The sequence below is a fragment of the Cervus canadensis genome, chromosome 31 (genome assembly GCF_019320065.1).
Source record: "Cervus canadensis isolate Bull #8, Minnesota chromosome 31, ASM1932006v1, whole genome shotgun sequence".
NCBI lineage: Eukaryota > Metazoa > Chordata > Mammalia > Artiodactyla > Cervidae > Cervus > Cervus canadensis.
Window position 1 is genome coordinate 14,603,576 of NC_057416.1, and position 19,086 is coordinate 14,622,661.

The following is a 19,086-nucleotide window of genomic DNA, read 5'->3' on the forward strand; positions in this document are numbered from 1 at the left end:
TGCGAAGAACTGACTCATTGGAAAAGACCCTGATGCTGGGAAAGATTGAAGGCAGGAGGAGAAGGGGACGATGGAGGATGAGATGGTTGGTTGGCATCACCGACTCAATGGATGTGAGTTTCAGTAAACTCTGGGAGTTGGTGATGGACAGGGAGGCCTGGCGTGCTGTAGTCCATGGGGTCACAAAGAATCAGACACGACTCAGCGACTGAACTGAACTGGAAGTTCTGGGATGGGTTCCATGGGTGATTACTCACTCCACTTCTCAAAAGGCATATAATACAATTAGATTTTGTTGGTTGAGGAAGACCTTGGTGGGGGTAGTGCAGGTGCCCTTGAGAACAACTGTGTCATTTACACTCCCATGGGCAGCGTGCGGGAGAGTGGGTTTCCCCGAACCTTTGCCACGTTCACACATTCACAGTGAGGACTTGGCCATGGAGGAGGGTGAGGGGCTTGGCACTTGGAGCAGATGAAATCCATGACACAATCGCCACCACAAACACCTTTCCTCTGCACTGCACCTCATCTGTCTTCCGATGCTTGTTTCTGATTCAGATTTCTCACAAAGCTTCTGAGCCCTGAGCATATTTTATACATCCTGTCATGCCTCAGGGCTTCACACATGTGAGGACACATTTGATTGTCATAAAGAAGAAATCAAATTTACGTGTTTTAAATCATTATTTTATAAAACTGACATGCCTTGTATGAATGATCACACCACACCCAAATAGCAGTGGAAGCAGAGCAGACGTTACTTCTCTCATCAGAAAAAAAGGCTGTAAGCTTTCCTTCATGTTCAACATCTTCCCCTCTAAATAGCATTTTCTTACTCATTTCCAAATTTTGAGTGGTTTTATTGTTTATACGTCTTCTGCCAGAGATGGATTCTTTATTAATTCATATAATATGCATTTTTATGAACAAATGCTTTGACTGTTGTATATATTCCATCTAAATGGCATAGTGTAATTTAATGCCAGTATCTTGAATTCTATTGGAGACCAAAGTTTCTTAAGTTAGGCATGTGACATGGACCATAACAGAGCTGGAAGTCTTGCTCCTATTTAAACCTCCTCATGTGCTTACTATTAGCTTTCCCTCACCATGTGCCCATCTGATGAACAAGTTCCTAAAAAAAAAAAAAGTGAAAAATTCCAACACAGTTTGTGTTGTGAAGACACCAACATTAAAAGACCACAGGATAGGGAATTCCCTGGCAGTCCAGTGGTTAAGACTTCGTCTCCATGCTTCCACTGTGGAGGGTGGAAGGTTGGATCCTTGGTTGAGGAACTAAGATCCCACATAACCCTCATTGTGGCCAAATAAATAGATAAAATGTTAACCTCTTAAAAAAAGAAAAAAAGGCCACAGGATAAAAATGTACTCAGAGTCTTTAAGCTCTGAGTATTGAGAAATGGAGATTTTTACTATAGGAGTCTTTGTACACAGTTCTAGTCTTTAACCACAAACTATCCTTGATATAGTTGGATAAATAAATGTTATCAAATTCTCTAAGTATTAATTACTCCCCAGCACTTTATTTTTACTTCATTCTTGACATGAAAATTCTAGAAACAAAGATCCTTAATTTCGTTTTGTTTTTCCTATCCTTTTGAACTCATTGTGCTCTAACATATTTAGGGTAATTTAAAACTCAGTGTTTCTCAATGAAACTCAAAATGAAAATAAAATTACCCCAACATCCCAATGAATTCAAAAAGAACCATTTAATTAGAGTTGATTGCTGAATTGGGAACTAGGTCTTATTTGTAACACATCACAGTGCAATATTTGTCTTTTAAAGTATTATTTATGTATTTAAAGTCAACTTAAATCATATGATGAATGCTTATACTTACTTGGATGTCTGAGCCTTAAAATCGTAAACAGCTTTTGCAGGCAGTTTCTGAAAAGGAAGGAAATAGTTGATGCTAACTTAAAATTTTGGATATCCTATTAAAAAAGCAGTTTCATATGAATTAAAGAGAAGTGAAACTTGAGGGATTGATTAAACATATACAATGTAAATCATATATGCAATTTATAAGCAAATCAATTGGTTCTTTTTAGATAGTTAAACTATAACAGATGACCTATTCCCCATAATTGTTGAATATCACGTTTCATCTTAGGGACTAAGGCAAATATTTGCCATGAAAAGGGAATAAAATGCCTGCAGAGGATTTGGTCCTCGGTATATTTTGGTTTTCCTGGGATAACTGTGGAAGGTCAATTGTTCTGTGTCCTAAGTATTGACACAGCTTCTGAACCATAATTAAAGGACTGGAAAAAGTCACAAAGGAAGTCATTACTCCTTTTACTAAACACTTGTTAACATAGTAGCAAAGAAATACAGCCAAGTTATCAGGGAGAGGCTAGTTAGTGGCCAAAAGCATGGGCTTGGTCATTTTGTATTCCCTGGGGAGTTCAGGAATTCTTTAGCACCCAGTACACCAGCTGCTCATCTTTGAGTCCTGACCAGATTTGACATAAGCCCACACTCGCGTTGTGGAGCTCACAGATCTGCCTGGGGCACCTGTAGCTTCTCACTTGAGCTCTTCCTCTCTGATGCCAATCATCCTCTCACCTCTCTTTCCCTGTGACTCTGGTGGACTTTGGGCATCCTGGATCATTCCTGACTTTGGATCCTGGATCCACAGGCACTGGACTATGTTAGACACTGGTAGAGAACCTTCTGGAGTGGCTGATGGTCCAGGACCAGCCTTCTGTTTCAATCAAACATTCATGGCTTCAAGATAGTACAAGCTAGACCATCAGCCCTGGGTCAGGACCACAGACAAGAGCCAGCAGGTTGTGGGGTCCCAGGAACAGCGGTTTTTTTCAGGGATCCTCCCCAACAAAAGCAGGGCAGCAAAAATTATTTCCATGGACCTTGTACTGATTTGCAGCACAGCTGATAGGGCTGTCCCCTTCATCGCTGGGCCAGAAATCTGGATAGGGAAATCTCTTTCTCCAAGGGGTGGCCCAGCTCAAGACTGTTTCAGACAAAGCTGTTAATTTACAGGTCAGGTCAAGACTCAGAGAGTCACTCTCAAAAATGGACTACAACTGGGGAAGACGTGCTGCTCAGGTTAGAATGCAGTGGCTTCAAATCCTTTGCTCGGGCTCCAGGGAAAACTAATTTCTAGTTTCTTCATCAACACTTTTATGTTTTTAATCTGGGCTCTTTACTGGTTTTGGACATAACTTCAGCTGGCAAATGCTTTCTCAAGTATATTGCTGAAAAAGACTCAAATGCCACTAAGCAGGCTACCTCTTTTTCTGGAGTTCCTCTTCTTTCCCTGGGTGCGGTTCTTCCAAGATCAGTCAGTGTGGCCGAGTAACTCCTAGGGGACTCGTGGTCTGTTGGAAAGGACAGGGCCAGAATGAGTATCCACGTAATCAAAAGCAGACCTGATGAGCCATTTCCCCTGGTGGCAACTATATTCCCCTTCAAATGTGGAGAGACACCACAATGGAAAGCACAGGCCTAAAGCTCACAGGTAATTACAAAGATGTGATATAAGACACAAAACAGAGCACTTTTAGAGGAAAAGTATCCAAGATGTCAGAAGTATTATAAATATAAATAAAGGTTTAATTGTTACGCTGCCGATATAATTATGCTGCAGCACCTACTATAGGTAATTCAAAGTTACAGGGATTTTTCCTCTCAAGGATTTAATACTTGCTGTTCTTTTTGCCACCAGTTTATAATTTCTATGATACAGCCTATAGAAGATGAAGCTGGCAGCAACCATTTATAAAAACTGGAGCACGTTATGGAACAATTTAAGGATGCAGAAATGAAAAACAAAAAAAAATATGATGATGGCAGAACTACGTCGTGGCCATTCTCTTCTCTCTTTCTCTCTGTGTTTAATGACTTATTGAGTCTGAAGATGACATCTTAAGGTTTAAGGCTTACTAGGCCATCATCTGTTTGCTTCCTTTGTGCTCAACTATCTTATTAGAAAGTGAATATCTATCCCCAGAAACAAAAGGATAAAAATTTTCTAAACAGAAAGTGTCGTATTGGTGGCCAGTGACTCATGAACTATTGCATTGTTTCTGTTCGCTCTAAAACAAAATATACATAATTAATTGCACTATAAAATAAAGATGCAAGTATCTATTAATGGTATCTTTATATCTTATGCTTTTACATGTGGAAATGTAAATGACATTGAATAACTGGAAAAGGTTACTTATGAAAACATTACATTATAACATGTCTCAGTCAGTGAAAATTTCAAGTTGTTGACTTTGATTTTAAAAATGTAAATTTACTATTTTTGAAGCATGTCACATGGTATAAATGAAAACAAACATAAATACTAATAAGATAAGCAAATTTGTGCAATAGTTACTAACAGTCAGGTTATATATGTTACATTAATTTGAAATATGAATTATGACTCTTTTTCCCTATAGATATCCTATGCTCAAATTCTGAATTGCATGAGTTTGAATCTTGTTTCTGCTACCTACTCATTGTGTGACTTTGGTCAGATTTCTTGTCCTCTCTGGGTGTTAATTCCTCATCTGTAAAACAGTGCTTACAGTAATATCTATCATCTAGGTTTACGCTATGTTAAGTAGAAAATGTGTATAAAGCACTTTGGAATGCCTGTTGCATAAAAAATTCTGTGAACAATCTAAGTTTCAGCCTGGAAGATTCATTCCAGCTTCTTAAAATTTACACAGGAAACAAATGCACTTTAAGCATTAATGAAAAGGATTGGATAAAAATATCAAAACATCCTGTGTTTTCCAGGAATGTATACCTGAAAAAATGTCCTCTGTATTTGAATTGCTATTTGTCCTTGTGTTCCACTTTAAGGAATCTATGAAAATGAAGTTGAGAGTCACTTTTATCCTAAATAATCTAATTCAAATGTCGGTACAGGATTGTTTTTAGCAGAAATAGAAAATAGATTAAATAATGAAGAGGAAGAGAAAATGAATAAATGAATGATGGAAATGAGACTTTTACATATACAGCTTAAAGATATATTCACAAAAATTTTATCAGTTGTATCTTTTAAAAGAAGAAAGTTATTAAACAAGTCCTATTTATTCTCTTTTAATAACGCATCAATTACTGCATTACATATTTTGGTTTTGCTTCCTGAGTGTGCTGATTTTACATCTTCTGTATAGAATGTCAGCAAATTATTTATTGGGTGAGTGACTAGAAAGTTAATAGAATCAAAGTAAAGATATTAAACTACTGATTTTGATTCATTTTACACAACAAAAAAGGAGTTAATGCAAAGTTGTCAGTTTCTTAAGGATACTGATACTCAGTTATGATTTCTGTCTTGAAATTCTTATAAACTGGTAAAATAAGTTTAATTTGTCATTTCTATGTAACAGTTATCTCAACCCTAACATCAAGCTGCAAAACTATTTATTCCTTTTGATTCTGAATGAGTAAATTTTTGTGATCACTTTAAGCCACACATCAAGTCCAAATATCCCATGAACAAATGAGAACTATTCGGTAAGATGTTTGTACAACAAGCATTTGCTTCACAACATATAATGAATCCAGGTGGTCACAAAGCTCAAGAATGATGAGATGTAGGAATGAAACATGAAAGAACTGGAGGGTGTGTATGTGAACCACAAGGGAAAAGAAAGAAAAGTTGATCCACCTTGGAGGTTCAGTGCACTGTCATGGTCTTGGTGGTGGTAGTTGTTGTTGGTGTCGTCTTGGAAGGAGGCACTGTGAGGCATTCTCCCACAATCGTTCTGGTACAACGGGCAATGAATAGCACCTTCTTGAGGCAGTGGGTGAAAAGGCTGGTGCATGGGGCTCCTTTTTAGGGCTTTGAGGGATGAATTCCTTTCAGGAATATCTGGCAGCAGTTCACTGATAAGACGGTGCAATATACTGTTGTCTGGCAAACTTCCCCTTCTCTTTTCAGCCTTAATTTGGTCACAGATGTCCTTAAGGGCAGAGTCCAGAGCCTCAAACACAGACGTCTTACATTTTGCCTTTTCCACCTGTTTTTTGGGAGTTGAATTTTTTTTCCTCCGGAAAGGCACAGGACTGACCAGAAACGCCAGTTTAGAAAGGCCAGGGTCCATGTCTTGTCTTCTGGGCTCATCAGCGTTCTCGTGTTTAGCTCTTTCGTGTTTTAACATCGTGGTAAATCGAGTATAGGAGGCAGGGCATCTGCCTTTGCAGGAGCTGATGAGGTGCCGGTGATGATGGTGGTGATGGTGGTGATGATGGTGGCTGGATCCGTAAAAACTTTCAGAGGATGTGAAAGAAAAGTGATCAAAATCACTCTCGCTGCAGAAGGACGATCCTTCAACGTGAATGTAATCACTGTGGTCAGACACAACTCCATCCTGGTCGCTATCAGAAAACTCCACGTGGGTTCTCGGCTGGTCGTCACTGGTGACTTCAATGTGGATGGGCACCAGGGCCGTAGACTTGTAGCTTCGCGGTACCTGAGACGGGTGTCTACCTTGATTCTCTTCCTCCAGCAAAGACTCAATGGAAAACCGCCTCTGGGGACACAAACCATTCTGTTGCGGCTCTAGGGTTACAGGAGATAACATTTCATCTCCCAAATTCGGCATGGACTTTGACTTCTGGATCAACTTTTCAAATTCAGAAATGCGGGTGGGGACCATGTCCCTGGGCACCTCCTCGGTGGAAGACTGGCTCCATCCGTGGAGCAGGCCTTTGTGCTGCTGTTCCTTCTCATATTGCATTATTCTCGACTTGACGGAGCAGATGACCTCGGAGTTCATCAGGTCCTTGCGGTTGATGCGGTGCATTTTCTTGTACATCTTTAGGAAGCCCGGGGCGTTGTGGGCCGACCTGTGTCGGAGCCTTGATCTGCCGTTACTGCGGCCCTCCTGAATGTAGGGGGAAGCCCAGGTCACGGGGCAGCTCTCCTTGGGGTCCTCCTCGCATAGCAGAGAACCCATACTTTCCGACTTGGTTTTCGGGTCAGGCAAGCTGTCGCAGTCATCATTTAAAAGGTCATCGCAACTACGGGATTTGATTTTGGGGGAGACGGTCTCTTCAGTGCTGCTCCAGACCTCTGCATTTTGCCGGGCCATCTGCCAGCCGTTTTTGAAAGTAATGGCCCTCTGCGAGTCTTGAGGAACATCTAGATGCTGTCTGTAAGTGTTACAGTAATCTAACTCATGGGAGGGGTGGCCGTTGAGCCCTGAGAAACTGGAAAGGGATGGACACGTTTGGCTATCATCCCCACCTTTTAGTCCAAGGCAGCGTGGTGGAAGAGAGACATTGGAGAAGTTAAAAGGCTCGTGAAGAGGACAGCATGTCAGTTAGCATCAGGTAGCACAGCAAAGAGAAAGCAGTTAGTGGGGTTCAATCCAGGAACCAAATGTCATATGTGTAGCTTCAATTTAGAGAAAAAAGTCTAATTCTAAAGCAATAAGCATAGCTTTGCAGACAATAGTTAACCAAACCGTGTATGGAAAGTAACTCGTATTGCTAAATATACTTATTTCCATTGCATACTTCATCCATCTTTCTGTGAATATGGTATGTCAAAAATCTAATAGTACCTTGTAAGCCAATAGCATGACCTGGTAGTGATTTAAAGGTTTTGTAATTAAAAATGTTACAGATTTAATCATCTTAATAGGATCAGAATTTGAGTCTTATTTGATTTATAATAATACGGATGTAAAGAGTAATTTATACATTTTCGTTTAATTAATACTCCAATAATGATACCAAATAATTTTTCATGGGCATTATATAGAAAAAGCTGTAAGACAGAATATTTTCCAGAATTGTAAAATTGAGTTCAGTTGCTGTGAACTACTGCTGTTATTTTTCTAAGAAATAAACCAACTAGCACCTTTTCAAACAAACGAATTTACCTCTTTGATTTCTCTACTTTCAACCTCTTACTAGGCAGGTTCCCATAAGGATAACTGGATATATTATAAAACTTTGATCAGAGGTAAATGCACTTGCTTTTTTCCAGGAAAGGTCTTTTTAAAAAATCATTTGCAATATAATAATGTAGAGCTAACCCTGATGGAAATGGTTCTTATGGAAATAGTCTTTTGTGTTGCTGAGTGAATTAATAAATGACAGACCACATTACATCTAACGGGACATTTTCTTCTTAAAAATAAGCCTAGTGAAAGAAAATATCTCTATTGACAGCTCCTGCCTTCCCCAAATTCTTCAAAAGTACATAAACACATTAAGTAGCTATGTAGTATTGGGGAAAGGAAGTTAATACCCCCTAGGATAAGAGCAAATATCTAAAGTAATCAGAAAGAATCCTTTTAACTTTTTGCAGGAATCCAAGCATAGTGAGTCAATGGCATTTCATGAGCTGTTGGTTTCTTTAGGATATTTGTTTGTATAAATGAGTAGACTCTGGTAAGGGTGCTTCTGATAATTTGAGGAATGGTATATTGAAAGGGACTTCCTCCCTCTGAATGCTGGAATCTGAATCTTCCAGTAAGTACAGCTTTACTAGGTCATGGACAAGAGCTAGCACCTCCTGCCTATACAGAGCCCCATCATCAGAACCAAAAACCCTTTCTCACAAACCAGCAAACTCTTAGCTTTAACTTTATGTGGCAGCACTTTCAGTGCCTGCGTTTGGTATGTGTAGCTGAATCTCTGCTACTTTATGGTAACTTCATTTACAGCTCACTTTCTTCCACACTTCAAATTGCTTCTCTCTTCTGTTTCAACCCCAGAGGGTTGGAAAAGACCTTGGGTCCCCAGATTGTAGGTACCTATGGATGCTGGTTCAATCCTAGGTTTCTGCTGTGGGATTATTCTTGTTACAGCTGCAGTTAATATGTAACTAAACAGAGACTTGAAGTAGTGACTGCTCCCTTTCAACACAACTCACTAAACTTCCAGAGAGGAGACAGGCCATATAGAAAAATGGCTTGGTGATAAACAAACTTCACAATTATGGACTGTTGTGAATTGAACACTATGTTACATACAGAATGTGGATATTCTACTCTTTGTATGAATACTGACCAAAATATAAACCAAGTGATTAAAGAAACAACCTTCATAGGTTAGATAAACTTTTGTCTAGAATTAAATAATTTTTAAAAAACCAACCCAATTTATGTTTTAGGCAACAATGCTCTCTGTTGCTACTACTAATTTCTATTCTATAAATATGATTAATTTTACTAGTCATAGTAACATTAGAAAAATTTGACAGCATGCAAATGTTTGTAAATATAATCTTTTAGAAGCCTGACCATACATTTTTTGATACTTTAAATTTGTTTCAAATAACACACGTGATATATTTGGAGAAAAGAAAGCATTAACAGATGAGAGTCAGAGTCCTGTAAGCCATTCAGAAGGTTCATCATCCTGACTTAGTCTGTGTATAAGGAAAGCTGTTGTTTTGAAGCTATATTTTGTTAAAATAGTAACCCTAACCATCTTTGGGTGGTCATCATTGGACCAACTCTCCCAAGGTTAAAAGGAACTACTGATTATTTACACGTCATTTATTGCTGCTCACCTTTTGCTCTTGACGGAGAAGATGGAGAAGAACTAATGAAAGACTTTGTCAGGGTGGTGCTTGATCCTGGGAGGTCTGCTCGGCCTGGGCTAGTGCTCCTTGCACTTGGGTCCCCCAGGCCCCTGGGCTGCCCCACCGCAGGCTCGCTCCTCCTCCTTTTCCTAAAGTCGCTGGCCATGCTTGCAGAACTGCAAGAAGGAATCAGCTTCAGTTTGGCTGGTGTTGCAGGGATTCAGATGTGAACCAGAAAGACTAGTGGAAGGTGCCGGAGGTGACCATGGAATGACTTCATCCCCCCTTCATCCCCCAAATTGCATTTTTTAGGAATTCGTTCCTTAATATAAAAAACTATTTCTTTACACTCACCTCTTTGAAAATTAACAGGCTCATCTGCAAAGAGTGACAGATTCATTTCTTCCTTTACCATTTGGATATCTTTTTCTTTTTTTTGTTTTGTTTGATTGCTGTGGTTAGGACTTCCTAGACGTTATTTTTCAGAGCAGTTTTATGTTTATAGAAAAATTGACTGGGAAGCACAGAGAGTTCCCATGTACTCCCTTTCTCTTGCATACGGTTTCTCCTGTTATTATCATCTTTTGTTAGTGTGGTACATTTCTTGCAGTTGATGAATCATATCAGTACATTATTATTAAATGTAATTAAAGCCCATAGTTTACATTAGGGTTCATGTTTTCCGTTGAATATCCTATGAGTTTGACAAATGTATAATGACATACATACATACATGCATCCCTTACTGTTGTATCATATAGAGTAGTGTCATTATCACAAAAATCCCCGGGGCTCAACCCCTTCATCCCTGCCTCCCTATGACACCTGGTGGCCACTGATCTTTTCACTGTTTCTAGTTTTACCTTTCCCAGAATGTCATGTAGTTGGAGTCAACAGTATATCATGTTTTCAGATTAGCTTCTTTCACTTAGCAGTGTGCTCTTAGGGTACCTCCATGTCCTTTCATTGCCCGATAGCTCATTTCTTCATATCATTGAATAATATTCCATTATATGGACGCACCATTGTTTATCCATTCTCCTATTGAAGGACACCTTGGTCGCTTCCACATTTTGGCAATTACGAATAAAGCTACTATAAAATCCATGTACAGGTTTTTGTATGAACATAAGTTTATAATCACCGTTTAAAGTAAAAATTCTCCTATTAAAGTAATATTTTGTTACTGACAATTCAGTGTTATGATTTGTACCATACATCTTTTCTCCATATAGAGGAGTTGTACCAACATGAACATATCCAGAGGAAGGATGCCAAAATGGAAGAGATGATTGGAAAGAAGGAGGAAATCTGGTAAGACCAATTTCTCTTACTTCAAGCTTTCCATAAGGCTTTTGCTAATCATTTTAGCTTGAAAAATCTTACACTTCAATTCCAACATTTAAGAATAACCAATAATCTGGTCATCAAATAAACTATTAGAGTCCTTTCACTTAGTTGTATTAAAAGATGTTGATAGTCTGTAAGGGCAGGGACTTTTTTTTTATCATGGTTCTGAGTATAGCGTCGTTTAAGACAAACATTAATGAATGAATATATACATCACATAGCATGCTGTCTGTCAAATCATTAGATAAAATTCCACCACCAGCAGCAGCAACAGTACAACAGGTCCTATGAGCAAAGTATGCTATTTACTTTACTGACATTATTGTCTTATACAGCATGCATGCACAGTAACCTATGAGGTATTTCAGTGTTTTACAAATAAATTGAACCTACAGACTTTGCACGTATAGAGGTGGAGCCAGACCTCGGAATTTGTCTGCATTCTTCCCAAGAGGATGCCCATCTTTTATCATTATCCTGTCAGGGTCTGTGTGTCTTTATGGAAGTTAGATTAGAACTTTAAAATTCACATATTCTAGGTGCATACATAGTTGCACAAGATGTAAAAGGAGGAATTTAGCGAGCTCTTTTCTTAGTGACCTTAATGTTGTTAAATGGTACTCGTGAAACCAATGTACAAAGGATCCAGTTTACCAAGTTTTTCCTTTATGTTGATAGAAATTTGCAGAAGGGCAAATTATTCTTAAATATTTGTTGATGATATGATATGGCTGGGAGTTTGCATTTTTCAGTATTGTCACTGAACTGTGTCTGAAGTTCTGTAGTATTTTAAGGTAAGTGTGATATTGAAGGCCTACAAACAGAACTTGCCTTGGTAGTCTCTTAGGGCAGTTAGGACCTACAAGTAATTTGGGTTCAGTTATACTTTGTTCCTTGCTGACTGTGTAAACCTGGTATGTTATGAAGCCTAAGTTTCCATTTACTAGAGATAAAAGGTAGATAATAATACTTAACTCATAATTAAGAATTGAGTATATTTTATGTACTTAGAATGCCTGGTATATGGTAAGTCCTCATTTATCAGTTGTAACAGTATTTCGAGGACTTCCCTGGTGGCTCAGTGATAAAGAACACGCCTGACAATACAGTAGACACAGGAGATGTGGGTTTGATCTCTGGGTCAGAAAGATCCCCTGGAGAAGGAAATGGCAACCTGCTCCAGTATTCTTGCCTGGGAAATCCCATGGACAGAGGAGCCTGGTATGCTAAAGTCCATGGAGTCGCAAAAGAACTGGACATGACTCAGTGACTAAACAGCAACAATAGTATTTTGATTTGTGTGGTCAGAGTATATAGAGTATAATGAACAAACCTACACAGAATATAATTGATAAAATTGCTTATAATTTACTATAATTAAAAAAAAATGTATCCTCATCATATCATCTAACAGTATTGAAAATTAGATGTTTATGACCCTTATCTAAGGAGAAGAAAACTGAGTACAGAGGAGACAGGAAAGGCAAGAGTTTCTTAGCCTGTAAAGTGACCTAGAATTATTTCACTTAAACTTTATACATTCTTGAATATTTCCTCATGTAAAATGATGCAGAAACAGTTAAAACAATTTCATGAATTATGGTGCTTAAAGAAGAAGGATAGAAAATTTTATCATTACTATTTTACTGAAAAAGAAACCACTGGCATAAAATATTCTGGTTGCATAATGTAAGGAGATTTTTAAAAAAATTTTCATTTGGAGAATAATTGCTCTACAATGTTATGTTGGTTTCTGCTTTACAATAATGTGAATCAGCTCCAAGTATACGTATATGTCCTCCATTTGAGCCTCCCTCCCACCCCTCACCACCTGTAAAGAGATTCTTACCTAGTGGGTCTTTCCAGGCTTCTGTCTATAGAGGATTGATACAATGAGGCCTGTTAAGACAGAAGGATAGTTAACATGAAAATTTTTACCATGGGAAAATTTTGTGTGTCCTTGGACATTAAATTAGGTACCCTAAAAAGAATATTGTCAAAAGTGACATTAAAAATACCATTTATTATGGGCATAAAAATGTTTTCCCAAAAAGAAGTCATGCAGCCTAATTTCTACTTTCCTCTTATCTACTTTCTCGTCTGATATACAGTCATCCTTTGAGGGCAGTTGGTTCCAGGAGCTCCCCAAGGATACCAAAAATCTGAAGATCTCAAGTCCCTTATGTACAATGGTGTACTATTTGCATATAACCTACCCACATCTTTGGTATACTTTAAATCATCTCTAGATTACTTATAAAACCTAATGCAATGTAAATGCTATAGAAATAGCTGCTAGCATGGCAAATTCAAGTTTTGCTTTTTGGAAATTTCTGGAATTATTTTTTTTTGGTGGGGGAAATATTTTTGTCCCTAAGTTGGTTGAATCCATGAATGCGGAACCTACAGATATGGAGGGCCAACTGTACAACAGTACTTTTCTCTGTGTAACTAAAAATATTCATAAATCAAACATTGCCTAGGGTGAGAAAAAGAAAAATTACCCCTTCATGTAGAAACAGATTATAAATAGAAATTTCTCACATAAAGAAATGGTTTGATGTTTAAAGAAGTATTTGTAGCCATCATTCAATCCTTATAAAGCATAAACCTTCATAAATTTTTGCCATATTGCCAGGTGTAATTTTTATGTAGACATAAAATTTAAGCAGAACTTCTTTCATCTGTCAACATAAACATGACTTTTTAAATAAAAAACCACAGAATTTGGTTTGAAATTAAACTACCTGGTCCTTGAATCAGGTACAGATTTGTATTTTTGAAATTATTTACATTCAGGGTTAGGTTAAAATAGAAGATTTAATGAATCAAAGTATAAGCTTTTCTTAAAAAGTGGACTTTTAATCTTTTAGTGAGAAAATCAGCTTTCAGTTGTCCATGGATATAGGAACAAAGAAAAATAGATACTCTAAATTTGATAAATAATTACAAATGCTTATTATATATACCATTTTCATACTCCTTCATTCTGAATAATACAGTGAAATAGATATTAACAATTTTTTGTTAGACATGGATTTGAGAGGCAAGTAGTTGTGGTATGATGTATGATGTCTGGGATGTCTAGGAAAATGCATACCAAGTATGTGTAGATATATACTGACAAGCCCCATTACAAAACACAACTCTAAAATATCTTCTATTAACTATTATTTTCATTTAATTCTCTCTTACTGAATGAGAAAGGAATTGCCCCAAAACAAACAAAGCATCCCTATGCAAGAGGATACTACTCCCTCTTTTTAGACAGAGAAAAAGCATATTAGAATACTTTTAGTTCCCATAAAATATTTAGATTCTGAGGTTTTCAACAAATAAAAAGATAGAAAAAAAATTGGTCTGCTAATCGGGTAAGTTTAAATGACTGTTTTAACTTGCTACTCTAAATTGGACACTGGAAGGGTGGAAAGATAAATACAAACAAGAAGATGGAAAACAAGTAAATAAATAAAACCAGATAATTATATTCTGATTTATAAATATTAGTTCTTCGTGTTTGCAGAAGAGCAGCACCAAAGAGCCTCAGAACATCTGTGTGGTTCACAGCTTTCATGGGACACCCAACCACAGTGCCCAGTTGGCCAAAAAAAGTGTCCATTTGTGGACACTCTTAGAATACCCTTAAAGTGATCAGAAATTTTGAATCACTAGCTTGAGATGAGCCTAAACACTACTGTAATATGAAATAAAACATAGTGTAAGAAGTGAAGACGCCATGCTATTAAATTGTGTTTTAGACTTACGCAAAGAAGCTAAAATTATTCCTCCTCGTGCTGGTTTCCACAAGGTAAAATATACTGAAACCAGTATTGTGATGTATGCTCAAAGGAAACGGTTCAGTATTAAATTATAAGGAAGCAATAAGAAGTTTAGATAGATGACTAAGAGAAAACTTTGTATATGATTGGTACTCATACTGAAATGGAAATTGTCTTCAGAAAGGAGATACCTGTTTTACCTATTATAAGCTACTGAGTATTTACATGTTACCATTATTGTAATACACCAAAATGAAAGTCATTTAGTAAAGTACGGACATTGAGTCTAAGTGATCATGCGTTAAACTTTGCTTAAAAATGCTTGCTTGTTTCTTATTAATGTCAGTTTCTCATTGATACTTATGGACTAAAAATGTGTTATTCATGGCATATACTAGGCACTGAATAAATAGTAGCTAGGGTGATGTCCAATCAATTACAAATTTTACCAGAAATGTTTTATATGAGGTTATTAGAGACAGATTCAGTACCTTATCAGAGTATTTTTTAATACTGAGAAACCATGATGTGAAGTTAATAATATAGTTCATATGCTATCAGAACAAATAACACCCTCTTCTCAGCCCCAAGGAGAAGATGAAAAATCAGTTTAAATATCCAAATGCGTCTATATGTGATATTTTTCATCACTACCATTAACATTACAGAATCCATAGAATTAATTTTCTCCTAGTTTTACACCAAGTATTATTCTGTAATATTAATTATAGAAATGTATTTTACAGAAATCTAGAGTTATTAAGGAATAGTATAACTTGTATAATAGTATAAACAAATAAAACAAATAATTTGTATCTAAAAGGTTTTAGTTCTTAGTACATCTCTTGGAAGTGCTAAGAAGTATGGTATAAAGGAAGGTTAGGAGATGTTTTTTATCTTTAATTTGCCATCATATTATCATCTGGTTTTGGATGTGTTTCTTAAAACAGTTGGACTCTACTTTTCTTGACTGAAAAATGAGTGAGTTAGATACAGCGACCTCTGAATTCCATCTCAGTTCTCAATGAACTGCCTTAATAATAACCTGGAAATATTTGGCCAAGATATCTAAGAGAAATATCTGACCTTATCTAATTCTGAAGTAAATCCTTTGACTGTTCACATGTTGAAATGATACTCTTTCTTCAGACTCTATATCACTTTTTATTTAATATATAAATATTTATACACTTCCCTGTTTTAACATACACTGTGATGCATACTTCAGGGAAAGTAATTTGGAATTGCAGATTGCTCTGGATAGTTGGGTTTTTTGTCCTCCAACTGTGCCTGCAATTCCAGTTATCATCATCATGTGTCAGTTGTACACGTGGCAGCATAGGATGTATCCTACTAGTTTTATTTTCTAGTTGTATATATTTAACTGAATTAAGACTTTTTGATAAAAATATTTATTGTTTTTTTCATTTATTTAGGATCACACAGAAACTACTATGAAAAACTACTGCAAAAGCCAGTTTACTCACTTCGCTGTCATCCTAGCTGCGTCTATGAATTCCCATGGGAGTTTTTTGTTTCTTATTAGCTAATGTTTAGACAACCATCACTTTTGCTTGTGTCTACTAATGAGTCCTAAATCTGCTTTCCAAAATAATTTCATTCTTCTTTGCAGAGAAAAAGCTTTTGGCTCTGTATAATTTCTGCCTTCTCTTTGACTAATTCAAATAATACTTTACATTGCCAGGCATAATATTTTTTATGTATCAGATTCTCGATGGAAAATACCTTTCCTTTCATATGCTAGTGATAATCTATTATAGTGGCTGCCTGGATCACAGCATTGAGAAGGATCAGTAATGTCTGCCAAGGGTGTAGTAATGTTTGCCTGGGAAGTTGTAACATGTGTGCCAGTTATTTGCCAGTCCTATTCCTGATTTTATCTGATGTTAAAATCTAGAAATTGTATCTATGAAAAAGAAAGAATTGAAGTAAATTTTAGGAATATATGAGACATAAAATATCTGATTATGGGACTTCCCCAGTGGTCCAGTGGTTAAGATTACATGTTTCCACTGTAGGGGATGTGATTTTGATCCATGATTAGGGAATTTCCTTGTGCCACATGGTATGACCAAAAAAAAAAAAAAAATCTGATCATCTAAGAATCTAAACTGTCATTCTATACCTCCAAGCATGATGATAAAATGGCTCTGAGGAGATTTCCAGCTGTATTTTATTCAGTATAATCAGATATATGCAATAATGCTTTTTGATTATCACACTCAGATACCAGGATGCATTGAATAGTTCACCTGAAAGTAGTGATTGGCATGATTTTTCACCTAAGAGCCAACAACTGTGATGTAATTAATGTCCAAGCAGTGATACTGTATACAACACAATGATGTGAAGATAGATTTTCAAAACCAGGTTATAGACACTTTAGTGAATCATAAAACATGGATGTTCAGAATCATAGTAACAGCTCCTAAGAAAGAAATCTGAAAAAAGAAAGTAATTTGTTTTTTACCTCATTGGAAACACCAGGAGAATGATCTTGAACATAGTCCAGAGCCTTTTTAGGAGGCTGGGTGTAGATGCACCACATAAGCGGAAGTGTAGAGATGGAATGGAGGAGAATCAATGGCAGCAAGGAATGACCATGTGGAAAAGGTGACAACAGTTAGAAACGGTGCTGACAGCATCAGATACACATAAAAGAGTGACATGAACGGAGCGAAATGGTGAGGTGGGGGCGGGTAGCCCAGGAGGAAGAGTGCAATGCTCATAAATATTTTCAAGCACTGGGCAAAATCACTGGTGATTTGATTAGTATAAACTCATTTCATCAAATCAAAATTAGCACTCCTAGTCTCTAGCCGCAGAGGAATGCAAGGTACATTAAAGAAACACCGAAGGAGCAGGTGGATAGCATGCTGGTGAGTTTCCACGTGTAGCTGAAAATGCTTGTAGAAAATGGTGATAATTTAGGCTCAGAACAGAAATCGGTTCTATCCCCTGTGAACTGTCTAATCAACAGTAACAACACATTTACATTAAAGCTGGGAAATTTTTTTCTCTAAAGTAAAATGCATTTATGTGAGTTGTTGCTGTTTTAGTCACTATGTTGTGTCCTAATCTTTTGCGATCCCATGGACTGCAGTCCGCGAGGTTCCTCTGTCCATGGAATTTCCCAGGCAAGAATACTGGAGTGGGTCACCATTTCCTTCTCCAGGGTTTCTTTCCAACCCAGGGATCGAACCCAGGACTCCTGCATTGGCAGGCGGATTCTTTTACCACTGAGCCACCTGGGAAGCCCGATTTATGTGAATACTTGGATACAAATTAGGGAAAATATTCTTCCTATTACTTACAGAAATTCTAAAAAATTATTTGGTTTATATTCATTTACAGTCACTTTTGATCCAGTTCAATAAGATGTAATGAATCTAACCAAATCTCCTTTGCATTTTAATGGACAAAAGGGACTAACCACTATAACCACCTAGTATATAATACATGGTCAGTATATGAGTGTATAAATCAGTACATGATATGAAAAGAAAGATTTACTAAAACTTCTATGCAGTGCATTCAGTATGTTCTTCAGGCATTTAAAATTCAGAAACACCAATGAAAGTATAAAAACTGTGTAATTTACAGACATCAAATGCACTGCTGTTGGCATCTGCACTTCCCCAATAAAATTTGAGTTGATAAGGGAAATTTTTATTTGAAGCTTGGGTCAACTCTTTATCCCAAACAGACTAAGCAATTCTTATTGGTGGGGTTTTGGGGATTAGAGAGGTGATTTTCAGTAGCAGGAGGGGAAATCAAGGTTTACAGGGTTTCCTTGTTTTTCCCTTTCTTTTCATGACTAAGAGCAAATGAGACATTTTATGGTGGTGATATTCTAGCAGTATATTATAGTAGGGATTTCCCAGGATGTTTGTTTTTTGTTTGTTTTTTGATAGGTCTGGGATTAACTTCTGACTCTGCCACTGGCTATCTTGGGCAAATTAATTAACCCCTCTGGCCTCTGGTTTCTTCTTACTGGAGGGATGCTGTGAGGTCTCTGTGAAATCACACAGAACCGGCCCTCTGCAGGTGCTTGGTGATTCCAAAGCAGACAGGAGCTATCACCATAGTAATTTTTATTATTGTAAATTTCACAGGGTGCTCTTCTGATTGAATTAGACCTAAATGGACTGTAAACAAATATAAATCTTCTATAAAGAATTGTCTGACTATAGGAAGACAGATACTGCCTCATCATTTTGAATTTGCAATTAGATATAAAGTAATCCTAATGTATGATTTGGTGGGGAAAAAAAAAAGAACTATATAAGCAGTGTCTGAACATGTTTAACCATTTGGTAGAGAAGTGAGTGTGAGCTAAGCTGTACCAAATTTGTGTATATAGAATATACTTTTTTCAGTGTTTTTTGGTGTCTATA

At 37.1% G+C, this 19,086-nt stretch overlaps 1 protein-coding gene and 1 long non-coding RNA gene across 24 annotated transcripts in view; one reads left to right on the plus strand and one right to left on the minus strand.

Moving 5' to 3' along the window:
- Positions 1-19,086, plus strand: part of LOC122432466 — a 111,799-nt gene that overhangs the window by 70,164 nt on the left and 22,549 nt on the right. The window contains exon 3 of the long non-coding RNA XR_006266833.1: positions 10,775-10,853. This is a non-coding gene — a long non-coding RNA (uncharacterized LOC122432466). The remainder of the gene's footprint in view (positions 1-10,774; positions 10,854-19,086) is intronic.
- SORBS2 (sorbin and SH3 domain containing 2) overlaps positions 1-19,086 on the minus strand; it is a 205,080-nt gene that overhangs the window by 33,913 nt on the left and 152,081 nt on the right. For 17 of the 23 annotated variants that reach the window (XM_043454399.1, XM_043454402.1, XM_043454406.1 and 14 more), the window contains 5 exons: positions 17,160-17,216; positions 12,739-12,788; positions 9,528-9,715; positions 3,281-3,369; positions 1,866-1,912 (listed from right to left, as the gene is read on the minus strand). In XM_043454399.1, the coding sequence (XP_043310334.1) occupies positions 1,866-1,912; positions 3,281-3,369; positions 9,528-9,715; positions 12,739-12,788; positions 17,160-17,216 (431 nt within the window). Of the gene's footprint in view, positions 1-1,865; positions 1,913-3,280; positions 3,370-5,666; positions 7,248-9,527; positions 9,716-12,738; positions 12,789-17,159; positions 17,217-19,086 lie in introns of all 23 variants that reach the window. The other 6 variants (XM_043454409.1, XM_043454404.1, XM_043454392.1 and 3 more) reach the window with 3 other exon arrangements.